Source organism: Lemur catta, chromosome 11, assembly GCF_020740605.2.
Source record: "Lemur catta isolate mLemCat1 chromosome 11, mLemCat1.pri, whole genome shotgun sequence".
Lineage (NCBI taxonomy): Eukaryota > Metazoa > Chordata > Mammalia > Primates > Lemuridae > Lemur > Lemur catta.
This window is the reverse complement of record NC_059138.1, coordinates 41,358,478-41,374,577: the sequence shown is the minus strand read 5'-3', so window position 1 is coordinate 41,374,577 and position 16,100 is coordinate 41,358,478. Positions and strand designations below refer to the sequence as shown.

The 16,100-nt window shown below is 38.6% G+C and overlaps 1 protein-coding gene across 1 annotated transcript in view; it reads left to right on the top strand.

The window, feature by feature from the left end:
- The window catches only part of MAGI2 (membrane associated guanylate kinase, WW and PDZ domain containing 2), an 836,940-nt gene that overhangs the window by 705,563 nt on the left and 115,277 nt on the right, over positions 1 to 16,100 (top strand). Inside the window, exon 10 of the mRNA XM_045564147.1 lies at positions 14,182 to 14,213. Coding sequence (XP_045420103.1) covers positions 14,182 to 14,213 — 32 coding nt within the window. The remainder of the gene's footprint in view (positions 1 to 14,181; positions 14,214 to 16,100) is intronic.

The window sequence follows — 16,100 nt, the reverse complement described above, 5'->3', positions numbered from 1 at the left end:
CACTCATCAATTGATGGGGCACTTAGGTTGATTCCATATCTTTGCAACTGTGAATTATGCTGTGATAAACACTTGGGTACAGGTGTCTTTTTGATACAATGACTTCCTTTCCTTTGGGTACATTCACAGTAGTGGGATTGCTGGATCGAATGGTAGGTCTACTTTTAGTTCCTTGAGGAATCTCTATAGTTTTCCGTAGACGTTGTACTAATTTATAGTCACATCAACCATGTATAACTGTTTCTTTTTCACTGCATCCATACCAATTTCTATTATTTTTTGATTTTTTAATAAAGGCAGACATTCTGATAAGGGTAAGGTGGTATCTCATTGTGGTTTTAATTTGCATTTTCCTGATGATTAGTGATGTTGAGCCTTTTTTCCTATGTCCGTTGGCCATTTGTATATCTTCTTTTGAAAAAACTCAGTTCATATCTTTTGCCTACTTGTTAATGGGGTTATTTTTTTTTCTTGCTCATTTGTTTATTTGTAGATTCTGGATAATAGTCCTTTGTCAGATATATAGTTTGCTTGGGGAAGCAGTCTTGAACTAACTTTTGTATGTGGCAATATTCTTCTGCATGTGGCTATCCAATTTTCCCAGCACCATTTATTGAATAGGGCATTCTTTCCCCAGTGTATATTTTTGTCTGATTTTTCAAAAATCAGTCATAGCTACATGATTTTATTTCTGGGTTCTCTATTCTGTTCCATTGGTCTATGTCTGTACTTTATACCAGAACCATGCTGTCTTGGTTACTATAGCCTATAGTATAATTCGAAATCAGGTAATGTGATGCCTCCAGATTTGTCCTTTTTTCTTAAGCTTGCTTTGATTATCTGGGCTCTTTTTTTGTTCCATATGAAGTTTAGGGTTATGTTTTCTAGATCTATGAAAAATGACATTGGTATTTTGATGGGAATTGCATTGAACCTATAAATCACTTTGTACGTATGGACATTTTAACAATGTTAATTCTTTCAATCATCATAGGATGTTTTTCCATTTGTTTTTGTCAGCTATGATTTCTTTTGTCAATGTTTTGTAGCTCTCCTTATAGAGATCTTTCACCTTCTTGGTTAAGTATATTCCTAAGTATTTGATTTTCTTTGCAGCTATTATAAATGGTATTGTGTTCTTTATTTGACTCTTAACTTGACCATTAGTAGTATATACAAATGCTACTGATTTATGTACATTGATTCTGTAACATGAGACTTTGCTGAATTTATTTATTAATTCTAGCGTTCTTTTGGTGGAGTATTTAGGGTTTTTTAGATACAAGATCACATCATCAGCAAACAAGGAGAGTTTGGGATCCATTGCTAGAAAGTTGGTGTGCTCCTTCAGAGGGGTCCTTTCACTCTGATTTTTCATGCTTCTGGAGTTCTTGTGCTGATGCCTTCTCATCTGGCGCAGCTGTCACTTCTTGTTTTTGGATTTTCTTTTGTTTAGATGGGGCCTTTTTTATTCCCTCCCCCTTAAAGGTGTGCCTGTAGCATAAATACCTTTGGCTTTGCTTGTGGGTACTTTGATGGGGGTCTAGGTTCTGGATGGATATCTTGATTATAGATATCCTTAGTGTGGTGGTTTTCTCAGTTGATATTATTTATAGGCTGTAACAGTGGTGTACTAGGCAGATTCTCTCTCTTGTTGACAAGGGGATATGGAGGTTTTTGAAATCCTTTCTCTTTCCCCAGTCCTATGGTCTTCTTAACAGTGTGAATTATATTGTAATGCTCAGTTTAATCTCTAAGTCAGCTGGTGGTGTTTATGGGTAAGAGTCAGCCTTACCTGTTTGATTGAATCAGTAAATGCTGTAATGGGCTGTACAAGGGTCAGCTCCTAAGCCACTGGGGAAAGCCACCAGGGAGAGGCTAAAGTTGCCCCACTAAGCCAAAAAGTCTGCTCATGGAGGAGGCACTGTCTGGGATTCACAGTCTGACAGGCAGAGGTGAGTTTCACTCTTCTCTTCCTTCTCTTGCCCTGAGGTCTCCTTCTGGCATCTGCCCACGAACCCAGACTAGCTGAGCTCACTGGCAATGGTGCCTTGGTCTGGGAGCTTCCCTGCAATGGATCCCGCCCTGGACCAAATGCACAACTTTCCTGTGAGGGCAGGGGTGCTCCACAACTGTGCTGCAGCTCAGACCCACACTGCACTCTCCTTTCAGTTCTGCCTCTGTGGGCTCCTTCATCTCCCAAGATTAGTTCACAAATTTTCTCTCTATGCCCCTGAGCAACACAATCAAGTCCTGTGGTTAATGGATCCAACTTGTGGGCCTGTCTTCTAATCACCCACGTTCAATTCCTGACCATGCCAGGGAGAAGCATGCTGGTCCCGAGTTGCCTGTGGAGTGCACTAGAAGGCTTAATGTCCCTCTGCTTCAGGGTATGCTGTCCTCTGCTGGAGCAGCCAGGCAGGCCACACTGGGGTAGGGCTGGCAGGCAGGGGGGCTCACGGTCCAAGCACCCCTTGGTCCCATGCAGGTCTTTAAGAGGAAAGGAGTGAGCCACACTCTCTGTGGAAGTCTCAGTATGGTGGGTGTACCAACAGAGGGGGAGCAGCTGCTCCTGAGAGCCCCAGCTCAGTCATCCCTTGGGGTACCCATGCTGACTCATGTGGGAACTGCCACAGCTGTGTTGGCAGCTGTAGGACGGGGAGGAGAGAAGGAGAAGTGTCTGAATGGAGAGGAGCTGGCACTGTGGTCCCCTTTGTCCTGAAGGGTCACCCTGGCTTGTTTCACTCTCCTCTACCCTGAAGGCAGCCAGCTCAGAATGTCCAAGCTCTGGAATCACCTAGGACCCACTCTCCCCCTGTGGCCACAGCAGTCTGGACAGGAGTTGAGAAATGTTTATGTGGAGGCCAGTGACAAGAAAACTGAAGGGCTAGAGCACCCTGGGGAGGACAAAGGCACACAATGGGTGTAGAAGCAGTATGGCGCCCACCACCTCAGCTTGGGTCTGTGGTGGGGGAAGCAACCCCAGGGGGACTGACAGCCCAGTGCTCTGTTCTCAAGAAGCTCCCAGTTCCTGGCAGCAACAGCTTTTGGGCTCATGAGGGCAGAGAAGCTCTCCAGCAGTTCAGGAGCCTACAGTCTGCCAGAGGTGTGAGGGGAGGAAAAACAAATACTCCCATCTACCCTCCAGCGTTGATGTCTGCTGAAATCTTGCTCCTCCTTGTTCTGCTCTGCAACTTTTTCCTGTGGAATCTCTGGTAGGTTCTGGCACTTTTCTCTCAGAATTACACCGGGGCTATGTTTTTTTCATCTAAAACCTTTCCTTCTTTCTGAAACATTCTGGCGACTGATGTCTCTAGTCAGACATCTTCCCTCCCCTCCAGTGACCTGGAAGATTTTAAGACAAGATCATAGCAATTAACTTGTCTGCTAATTGCACAATAACCTGCCATCCTGCCACGGCAGACTGGTGTGGGAAAAGCACTCAGGATTTAGAGCCACAGAGGGTGTAGGCCAAGTCCTGGTGCTGCCACTGCCCTCTTGCATGCCTACGACATCATCAGAACCTTGGTTTCTCCTGTAAAATGTGTAATCATCCCTCCTCTGCCTCCTCCACACCAATTTCATAAGGAATGTGATGATATATCCAAAACTGCCATTTAAATGATAAACTGCTAAATCTGAGATTTTTCTCAGAGAAATAAAAATGTTCAGTATTGGTAAACATGCATTTTGATGTTTCTTCTCTTCAGCAAATACTTATTGAACACCTATTTTAGGTACTGTGCTAGGAACTGGACAATGAATAACAAATACACATAAGACCCCTGCCATCAGGGGATATTTAAACTCATGGAGGAGAGAAAAGTTATCACAAGAAGTTGTACTTTTATTCTCATTTTAACAGATGCAAAACTTTGGCTCAGGGAGGTTAAAGTAAGGGATTGTTATGGGTTGAACTGTGTTCCCACTCCCTAAATTCCTTTATCAAAGTCCTAACCCCCTGGACTTCAGAATGTGAACTAACTTGGAAAATAGGGTCATTGTGGGGGTAATTAGTTAAGATGAGGTCATACTGGAGTAGGTTGGCACCTAATCCAATAGCACTAGTATCCTTATAAAAAGGGGAAATTTGGAGATGGCATTCTCCCTGTGTGCTGGTGTATGTGAAGGTGAAAACAGATCTGGGTGATGCAGCAGAGTCCAAGGAACACCAAAGATTGCCGCCAAACCACCAGAAGTTAGGAATGAGGCCTGGAACAGATTCTCCCTTGGTCCCTTAGCAGGAAGCAACCCAATCAACACCTTAATCTCAGACTTCTAGCCCCAAGAAATGTAATACAATAAATTTCTGTGTTTAAACCTGAAGGGGGGGAAAGTATCTTTAATTAGTGATATCAGCCATGGAAATGGGAAGAGTGTTGAGGTTTATAAGAGCCTGAAATCGTGGAATTTGGCTCAGACAAGTCTAGAATGTTAGCCCTGAGGAAGGGACCCAGGAACCAAGATCTAAAGAAGGAACAGGAGCCAGCTGCATGACCAGGACAGGGAAGCAAGCTCAAAGCCCTTGGAGTGAGAGAGAACCTGGAGAGTCTGAGAGACTGAAAGAAGGTCCCTGACACTAGAGAAAAGAAAGCAAAACAGTGGGAACAAAGCTAGAGGCTAGAAAGATGGATGGGGAAGAGATTGAGGTCCTATAAAGGGTTTTCACTTTGGTCTTACAAGCATGGGAGAGCCGATTACAGGGTTTTAAGTAGAGGAGTGACATCATCAGATTTATGTTTTGAAGAGATTACTGTGACTACAGAACAGATTGACGAGGGTACAAGTGGGCAGCAGGTAGATTGGCTGCAATGGGTCAGACAGGACCTGATGGTGGATTACTCACATGCAGCATTGCACACGAGAATTGAGGACGATTTAGGAAATAACCACAGGACTTGAAGGCAACTTGAATTGCAATGGTACAAGTTATTATTGAAGTGTTTTATGTGGTACTTATTCTTGGACTCAACAGTTCAAATCATGTTATGGGGTAAATGATGATGTTTCATTAAAACATTATGACAAACCAGGCATAGTGGCTCATGCCTGTAATCCCAGCACTTTGGGAGGCCAAGGCAGGAGGATCACCTAAGGCCAGGAGTTTGAGGTTATAGTGAACTGTGATCACACCCACCATTGATTGCACTCCAGCCTGGGCAACAGAACAAGACCCTGTCTCTTAAAAAAAAAAAAAAGATGACAGATGACTTACTCTTGTCTTGGCATTGACATTGTGACCAGGTATTGGAGCTGTCATTGATGCTAGAGCCAGATATTGACTCTATTACCTCTTGTCTGCCTTGATTTGATAGCTTTATACTTTGTTAATACTGTGACCATTTTTATATGTCAAGGAAAAAATTAACATATTTACCAGAAAGATGTACCCAAATGACAAATCTAATGCCTATTTTAACTACTGAGCCTCTGATGTCTATTCTAGTCTTATTTATAATAATTGGAGAATTCTTCCACTAACCAGATACCCCACATGCTGTGCATTTTAAAAGGTCAAATCTGTGAGTTTGTTTCATTAGAGATGTTCACTTAATTCCTATATTAATAGGATAATCTCTACTTCGAAGCAGAGTGGCAAATATATGACCCACCTGCCACCTCTCATTCCATGGCTAGGATTGCTAATTGGTAAAGATAGAACTTCCTGCTGGGCCTGTTGAGAAGCCTTCTCAACACAGCACTCCAGGCAGCTAGTTGATCAGAGTTGGCATGAGAGTTCAGGGTCATTTGCCATCTCCATTTTAACACTATGTAAATCCCTTGTTCCCAAAAAATAACTCTACGGGCATGTTTTTCCCCCACCAGAGATATATTTTGCCTGTTTTCATCAACAGCATCTATAATGGATGCTGTCAATGTCCCACTCGTATCTTCTCAGCTCACCTGAGTTCACAGGCAGCTGTGGACGCTTCCAGCAAGCTGACTGTCCTCCCTCAAACAACATTCTCTTATTCTTACCTGAGAACTTTCTCCGGCATCACAGGTGCTTCCTCAGCCTTAATCAGGCACAACCCAGAAATGCAACTGGAGGACCATTAACACCCTAGGAAAGCAATCCCTATCCCCCAGAGGGGGAGGAGAGTCAAGACAAAGTGTTCGGTGGTTTCTCAGATCCACAGGGGTACTGAGCCCCAGTTGCTCACAGTGATAATCTATTCCTTGGTGTGCTTCCCCTCCCTGACCCACTTTCTTCATTCTTCATTTTGTACTTCTGGAGGTGACCCAGGTTTTCATCTTAGGGTCTGCTTTTGAGAGAACCCAGACTAAAATGGCATACAGGATCATCTTTTGTCTTCATGTTATGCAGAACATTCACAGAAGGTTCTTCCTAATGATCGTGGACTGCAATGCAGGCTCTGATTCTCCATTCCACAACAGACCCATTAGAACCATCTTTCCTTCTCTCTGGGAAGTTGTATAGGAGAACCGGGGGGATAAGCAAAGTAAAACAGAAAGAAATCAATTGCACCAAGAATTCCCACCATAAAGCAAACATTCTTAACCCCCATGTTTTGCCATTTTGGTTACTGAAAAATACATTGCAAGGGTAATGCTATGATGATTTTTGTACATTATCTCCACTAGCATTATCAAGTGGTGCTATCAGGGAAGCCATAGTCTTAAATGAAGATTGATTTTAAGTCTTGGCTGGTTAAGTTAGTCAAAACAAGAAAACATCAGTTCTGCCTGCATTGCAGACCTCAGCTCTTAAAAATAGAAGATGTATGAACAGAAGCAGAGAGATAAAATTGCTCTTTACAGTTATGGATTATGCTACTAAGAAGTTCCATCTAAAATGACATCAGGCCAAAGAGTCTCTTATATGCTGTCTCCTAACATCCCAGTGAAGTGCCGAGAAAACAAAAAAAAATAACATCAGGGATTCACAGGTTCTAGCAGTGATAGATTTTTTTAATGGAGCATGGAGCCTATAACAAAGTAGTTAAGCATGTAAGAAAGGGATGATTAACCTTGAAGATTAGAAGAAAGAGCATGACACTGAAAAAGATCTACTGCAGAAAACAGAAGAAATTGAAAAAACAAAGCTTAGAATCATCAGACTCTAGTAGATATAACATTTAAAAAAGAGAAGTGGGCAGAGCAGGCTGAAATGTCAAGACCATGCAAAATATGGCTTGATGAAGTAAAAATACCAAAATAGACAAGTCTGTGTGGCTGAGAATTACTGCAGAAGATTAAAACATTATCAGCAAGAAGTAGAACTGATACAGCAAGAAATTAATGATGTTGAGTCATCCTAAGGCGTTCTCCAGTCATGGGGCAGCAGGTCTCATGTTTATCCCCAACTCAATAGCAATCACATGCAGTCTTCCAGTAATTCTGTTTTTGATAGCGTGTTTCAAGTAGGAAGCCAAAGCCAGGCTGGGATGTGGGAGTAGAAGCTCAGAGTTACCAGAGGAGGAGGGAAAAAGTGAGATGTGACACAGAGCTTTGACTGTAACCCCTCCTGGAGGAGAGCGAGACGAGTGTCCCTCTTTTGATAAATCCTTGTGATCGAGAGTAAAAGGACAGAAGTTAGCGAAACTTGTAAAAGTCAAGATGAAGTCTACGAATAGAATATGCCTTGATCAGCACTTCTCGAAAGCACATGAGCAACCTAGGGCTCTTGTTAAGCTCCAGATCTGATTCAGTAGGTCTTGGGTCCGAGATTCTGGGTTTCTAACAAGCTCCCATGTGAAGCTGATGCTGTCAAACCACATCTTGAACAGAAAGACTGCAGAGAAACCCTGAAGCAAATGCACTCACCATATTCCAGGAAGAATTGATGAAGACAAATTCACACCTCGGCATATTCGAGCAGTTTAAAAAGCATTTTAAAAGATTAAAAAAACACCTATACATTTATTCAGGGAGGAAAATGAAAGTTTACTTGCAAATGAAAATTGAGAAAATCCAGGCTTATCCTCTGCATCATTAAATCAGTCTGATCTTCAGACTCTCTCTCTGTTCAGATGTCTTCTCATCTGAATGTGAGCATGCTTATCCATCCCACTAAAAGAAATTGGGTCTCCCCCAATTTTTCTATTGGCAAGTATTGATAGCCTTCCACATTCTCTTTGCCAACTGTTTGCAGTGAGCCATAAACCCAGAGCAGTTTTCTCTCTTCATTGCCCTTGGTCTTGTTCAGAACATAAATAAAAAGCCCTTTGTAGTTGTTAATATTTTTCCGTAAGACTCGCCTCACTCTGAGTTTTAGCCTCCCTAACACAATTCTTCCTTTTCCAGTACGTTCGTTTATTCCTGTTCGAGGCTATTCATCTTGCCTGCTGTATTTTGAACCTATCCTTTATGTAGCTGAGTTTATCAGAAGACAACATGTGCAGACTTATCCTTTTTAGATACTCATTTGGATTACTTGAAATGGTTGGATTGCTCTCTCCGTGAGGAACAAAGCCAGGGAAGAAATGGCCATTTGAAAACAATTTTATAGTATTTATAAGAAAAACACTATTATTTACAGGATACAGAGGGATCATTTTTTAAAGCATTGTAAAGAAAGCCTCAACTTCCCACATTAAAAAAAAAAAAAAAAAACAAGATACTCCAGGTCAAAGATGGCAGCCATGTGAAATTTTCTATGCAAATGGAAGGCACTGCTTGGCTGAAACGTGGCGATAGGATGTTTGAGTGCTGGCAGCCGCGTATCCTCCGTGCTCTCTGAAGGGACAGGTCGTTTCTAGCCTAGGTCAGTTTCATTAGCTAAAAATTGCCCTTGCACCTACTTCAAATAGCTTAAGCAAATTATCCAAAGGAACTGCAGGGCTTAACCCATTTAATGAATTTTAACAAGAAATACATGAATCAGTCAAAAAGCAGGAAAAAGTGAATAACATTGAACTAGTTTTAATGGAAATTAGCTCATTACCCTGCCGGCTTACATTTACCAAAGGCTGAATTTTTGATGGAAAGCTTAGGTCTGTTTGCCAGGCTGTGGGAAAATGGGAGGATCTTTAAATTAAAGATTAACATTATTAGTGGTATTTTTCTCCCTCAAATTAGCCCTAAATGGAGATTCTTAAAAACCCCGGGGCTTTTTTCCCCCCTTTGAGAAACTTTTTAGAAAACTGTTTCCTCCAATGAAAGAGTTTCTCACAGTCCCTGAAATATTTTCAGAAATGTAGTAGGAAGGTATTACTACATTCCCTTTATTTCCTACAATCCTTTATAAGAAAGGATAACCTAAGAGGTGGAAGGGTCGGTGTGGGTGTTCAGGTGAGTTTCCTGTCCTCCAGTAGGGTGTCACAAGGACTATAAAAAAAACATTCTCTCAATTTCTTACTTTCTCTTTTTTTCTCTCTCTCTCACATGTGATGATATGTGCACTTTTGTTCTCCTTTTTCACTTTTTCCTCCCTTTTTTGTTAATGCTTTAAAATTTTTTTAATTATATCAAAATATACATCACATAAAAGTTACCATCGTAACCATATATCAGTGTGCAGGTTAGCAATGTTAAGTATATTCAAATTGTTTTGTCTCTTTTTTAAGGGAAGCAGAACACACAGCTTTTAATAATGCAGGGCATGGAAATCTGCAGTGAAACAGGTCTTTACTTCAAAGTAGTTCCTACTTCTTTTCTACTGCTGCTGCTTAAAGGAAAAGAGAAATAGAAAGTGTTTCCCCAGCATCACTATCATTTTTAGTAACTGTAGAATCCCCTATAACATACATGATAATTGTAACAGTAATCTTCAAAACCACAATCGTAGGTTCTAGCAGATATTTCAAGTTAAAAGAAACTATTTCACATTCTGCACATGGGAGTTCAATATATCATTCTGGAATATAGAAGCATATTGAAAGATTTCATTCTGTTTGGGGAAATTCCTGGAAATTTTGAAAACTTGTCTTGGCATTATTCCAAATTGAAGATATTATAATGGGTTAAAGTTGCTCTTCATTGCATTTTGATCCCGTACTCGAATTAGGGTCATTTTTAAGGAAGTTCATCATCTTGTTGCCCTGTGAAAACAAATAACAATAAAACTTACCATACAAATACATGCCAGAAAAGGGCCCATCTGTCAGAGCTACTGTAAGTATATTGGTGTTCTTTCATTTTGGATATCACGTGTCAGAAGTAGATTCTGAAAAGAGTCACTCTGTGAACCATTCTGCTTGGGAAAAGACCACGTGCTGACCAGTCATCGTGTAATGTGAAAATGGTCCTTTGTCGCGCTAACCACGGGCCGCAGGGTTCTGTATCCCGTGAGGTTAGACCTCAGTCCAGGCTACTGATGAACAGGCAGCCAGCACAATCCAATGATCTGTACAGCAAATGGAATGTCCTGAGGTTTCTCTCAAGTAAGATTGCTGACAAGAAAAGAAACATTAAATATTTTGTTTGTTTGTTTTTACTGAAGTGAATAGATATTACCTGCAGTAGATGTTTCTATTGTGTATATAAATTGTTCCCTGTACAGGATGACCAGATTTAGCAAATAATAATACAGAATTTCTAGTTAAATTGAATTTCAGATAAATAGTGGATAATTTTTAATATAAGTATATCCCATGCATTTTTGGTCTTATGCCGTATATGGGACATACTTAACTATTAATAAAAATTATTCATTGTTCATCTGAAATTCAAACTCAGCTGGGCATATATTTTATCTGGCAGCCATATTCCTATAGTTTATTAAAAATTATATTTAGTTGATATGTAGAAGTTAAATTTCAACAATATGGTTAGGGTTGGTTTCTTTCGTCTGCCATTTTCAAGTACCAGAATTTTCGGTCTGAACTATTTGCACTTTGTGTCTTTTTCTCTGCCCATCTCACTGTGCTTTTAGGAGCAAAGTTACAAATGTATTCCAGTTTTATTTCTGGTTCCAAACATTTGTGCTTTATATTTAAATGCATCTATTTAAAAAAATAAATTTAAAATATGCCTCCAACTTTCTTTATTAGCTGAATTATCTAAATTTTTCCATTTATTCTTTCATTTTTTTATGTTTCTTCACAGGTTCCAATTATAAATATACCTTGAGGTCTTTTGTTTTTATTGTCTTAAGACTCAAGATTAAATAAATATGTGCACATTTGTATACACACACACACACACACACACACACACACACACACACACACACACACGGAGTTGCTGCAGATGAAAGTCAATAAGTGATCAGTATGGAAAATATGAGTCAAGGCATTATAAGGAAATTATAATCCCACCATGGAATTCTAATACACAGCTTTCTATAGAGGTAGGGGAAATAAAGGCCAGAAACTAAAATATAAAGGAACTATTACAGCAAAATGCTTAGGACAGATGTAATGGTTTCTGGGGGACCAGGAGAATGTTGCCCCTGTTGTCAATGAGGTAAGCAGCAGGAGTGAAACTTAGCAAGCAGTCTTTGATTAATTGTGCCCAAAGAAACTATTCCATGCATACCAAGTATGGAGACTCACCAACACAATGCATGCATATGAAAAACTTCCTAGAGCTCGTAAGTCTTATCTTGCTTCTGTGATATATCTCCTACCAAAATAATTTCAGAAACAAGTGCAACATAATAACTAGCATGTCTCCTAAAGGATTTAAAAGGTTTTATTTGGCATTTATAGTTTTTTAATCTTAATTGGAATAGATTAGGTTTCCTACAGGGGCCATCCCCACAAAACATTGTAGTACATTTATAATAGTTTGACCCACAGTTCCAATGAAGTTGAGCAGAAAATTGGAGTTTAATCATGTAGAAAACTTGACCTTCTGTTTTAATCAGGACCAAATTGAGTATATCCAAAATAAACGTTTTCTAGTCATCTTAATTTAAATGTTTATAGCCTGGTTAATAATTTGACAAAGAAACACAAAGGATCCCATAAGTTATTTTTAAGGAACTCTATTCTGATACTGTTTCTTACTACCTTAAATTATTTACTCTGCAGCAAGCAGCTTCTTTTTGACAATAACTCAGAAAAGGCAACCATTGCTTCAGAGACTGAAGCCTCTGCAGCAAAATTCAGCATTAGAAATATTCCAGAAAAATGCCAGAATGGGAGTATTAAAGAAGTCTTGGGTTGCACCAATGGTCTGAGATCAGACTGAATGAAACAGCCTTAAAAGAATGAGGATCCAAAGTGCCTATGACGAAAGACGGTCAAATTAAACACCCTCTCTCCTTGTCTGTTCTTACCAAGCTCCTGCTATAAATAATACCATTTTAGTCCTGGCCCCATAACTACTGAGAGATCAGATGATTATACATTTTTCCACGGGAGGGAAAATCATCTTTTAAGATAATGTCCTATGTGGAGATGAGAACTCCATAATAGAGGAGCCCTTTTCAATATCTCTATATCAAAGTTTAAGAAACCCCCAGCACCTATCAAATGTGAAACAGCAAATACTCAGAATCTGTTTTGGCACTGCAGGAAAAAGGTAGCAACACAAAGAAAGTAGAGGAAATAATTGAAGGTTTTGAAATTGTGAAAATATATAAATGACATCTTTTCTCAAAAGAACTGTTGCTAGTAATTCCATAAAACAGCAAATAAATTTTATCCTTCCCTGAAAATAATGGTTAATTGGCCAATACGTTAAAATTTTTTTCACTTTATGACTCATGGTCAAATTGTTTTCCTTGTCATTTTATAGAGTGAGTCAGGAGATAAAAGTATTTATTTATCTATAATTTTTACTCTCATCTCTTTCCAAAAAGGATGTGATTAAATCCTTATAATTAAATTATAACCAAATTGCACATTGAACAGAATTTTTTTCATTAAATGAAAAGAGAGATAAGAATGAATAGAGTATGTGAGAGAAAGAGAGTTAATTCTACCAAGCATCTTGGCTAAGATGGTTAATTACACTTGAGCATTAACTTTATTTCTGAGTTTCAAAGAAAGCTGAAAAATATGATGAATTATATAGTTTTACTCTTTGCATAAAATTAATCATCAGTGCCTCCCAACAGTGCATTGAGGTGCAATTAGTGCTTTTGTCATGCCTGAGTTGGATTGCTTAAAGTGTGTAGGTGATTGTATGTCCAGATTTCTATAGATGTTTCCTATAAATGGAAACAGGAATAGCTACCAACCATTCCCATTTTGCGCAAGTCTCAATTTTAAAGATGATGAACACAGTATGTGGCATGTTTTCAATATTCATTTCTATTGGGCATTTTATCAGACACCATCTAATATTAATTTAACTGAAAATTTTTGAAAGAGGGAAGATAATGAAAAAACAATGATTTTGTTTTATATACTAGATTAAGTTTTGTATTGTTGGGACAAATATATATCAGTCCACTCTTCGTCCACTACTTTAAGCTTGTTTTTATTGCCTTTCAAAAAACTAATTCCATACAATAAAATAATAATAAGAAAAGAAAAAGAGAAGTAACCTATTCTTTACTTTTAATTATCTTAATAGTCATTTGGATCACGACAGGGTTAGTCTAATCATTAGACCACTTGTGATAATAGGAAGAGCTCAATACATTGGAGAAAAAGGATTTGATGGGACATGATTCATTCAATTAACAAAAATCTTGGGCTGCTTCCTCATACAAAGCATTGTGCTAGCACTGGGGTACAAAGATAATGAAATGGAAGTCTGCTCCATAGAAGATCTCAGCGGGGAAACAGTCACATAAAAATGTATAGTAGAATCTGATTCATAATGTAGGGATACATATTATTTTTTACTTTAGGAATAATAAAGGTTTGTTGGTTGATTTTTAACCACATAAAGCAGGCAAATAAAGCAGAGTCATTTCTTATACTAAGCAAAGATATTTACCTTTAAAAATCTAGATTGCTATCTATATCCTCTCTTCCTGTCTCCTGCTAAGGCTACTCAATGGAAATCCCTAAGGATGACTCTGTCTTGGGTCTTGTAAAGTGGCTGACCATTTGACATACGTTCACTCACCTTCTCTGTGCCTCAGAATCCTCAGGTGTCAAATAAGGAAATGTTTTTAGAATCCTTAATCTAATTCCAGTGAAATTATTTGAGCTGCTAGAAAAAAACAATACAGCCAGGCAGAATTTTGTTTTTGTTGTTGTTATTGTGTGCTGTTAACTAAAGTCAATTACAAGTACCTTAATATCATGCTGCCCGTAGGTGATAATGGGTATATTTTGAAAGTTCAAATATTGTTTTTTTTTTTTTTTGTTACAGGTTTCTTTTCTCCATGGAAAACTCCAAAGCCTGTAAGTTGGAATTACTATGCTTCTTTATTTCTAGTTACTGTTGCAATCCCATTAAATAAGAGTTGAACTGGGTGACCTCAAAATCTCTTTCTCTTCTAATATTCTGTGATGTCAAAAGAACAAATCCTCTGTGTCCCTTTGGCATGTATTTGTCCCAGAAGTACAAGAATAACTCATCTTACTTTCCCATAAAGATCATTCTGACCTTTTTTAAAAATATGCTTACAAAATGAACATTAACACTATTCAATCTGGTGTAATGAAAATACTTTAGAAACCTTTTGATTTTCCCCTGTCAGAAATACTATATAGTCTATATCTCGTGGGATTTATAGAAAGAAGACAAACTATAGGCCCAGAAGCCTTGACCTGCAAATTAAATCTTGTCCACAGGATATTTAACTCTGTATATATTTATATTTAAATGTACATTTTAATGTCTAGAGAACTATATATGTGTGTTGTGTGTGTATATGTATGTTAGCTGTGTATATATGCATATAAATTATATATGTGTATGTATACACACACATATATATGTTGAAGCTCTGTGTATTGTATATATATATTCTGCCAAACCTGACAATCACTCAAAGCAGTGCTTCTGAATCTTCTTCAGATGATGGAGATCTCTGCCATCATCGAACCTCTCTGGGCCTAGTTCCCTTATGAAACATACTAAAATTTTTATGTTGATGTAGGAGGATGGTGGGTTTTAATAATCTCTCTGTAAAGCTAGGTTAGCCAAGTTGACTTAGCAGTCAGAGATGGTGTTTACTTGCCATTAAGTTGAAACTACTAATGGCCCAAGTCCCAAGAGCTGGGACTGGTTTTCTGGGTTCCCATTTTATGGTGTGTTACAGGACTCTACCCTAACTGGAATGTCTAAAACTAATGACTAGAAGGGTGCTATGGAAAAGCAAAACACTCTCACTGAGCATGACCCCATTTAGAACATGGCTTATCTAATCCACAGAGAGCATCAAATGGGAAAACCAGTCCTATTTGGGCTTAGCAAATCACTTACTGATACATGTGATTGTGAAAAGAGGTATTTTTAAATAATTAAAGTGAAATTTGGTTTACCTTGACCAGTGTCAAAATAGTTCCTTCCTTTCACTACCAAACTTAAATCTGTGCTCTGTGGTTATACACATCGTTATCTAATTTAACAAGGAAACTTGCGAACTCATCATGGTGCTACAATTATGCAATCTAGTGATTTCCTTATATGTACCACATTTACACAAATTATGTCATTTGATGTAATTACAGCATTTGCTGTCATTATAATAATTACATTCATAGTCAATAATGCCAAAAAAGGTTTTATAGAACTCAGCAAAAAATTAATCCTGAACCTGTGTATCTCTACAAAAGCTAAGGCTTAGACTTCTAGGTCCTAGGCTGAACAAAGATAGAGGACTGTACATTTAATGTCCTGCATGTGCCTACCAGAAACTCATTAGACTGAGGACTATAATGCAAGGAAGTATGGTATAATTGTTTAGGGGACAGGTTCTGAAGGAACACTGCCTGGGTTCAAGTTTGGCTGCTTCTCATTACTAGCTACATGACTTTGAACTGGCTACTTAAGCTCTCAGTGTCCCAAGCTCTACATCTGTCAAATGGAAATAATAGTAATACCCTTCTCATATGGTTATTATGAAGATTCTATGAGTTCATCCATGCAAGGTGCTTAAAACTGTGCCTGTACATGTTGAGCTCAAAAATATAAGCTACTGTCACCATAGGAAGCAGACCCCCATGCATGAACCCTTAATAAATAAATAATCTTAATAGTCATTTGGATCAACTCTATGTAGTGAACATGGTTGAACTCAAAACAATTATGTAATGATATACCCACCGTGTATGGATCTATAC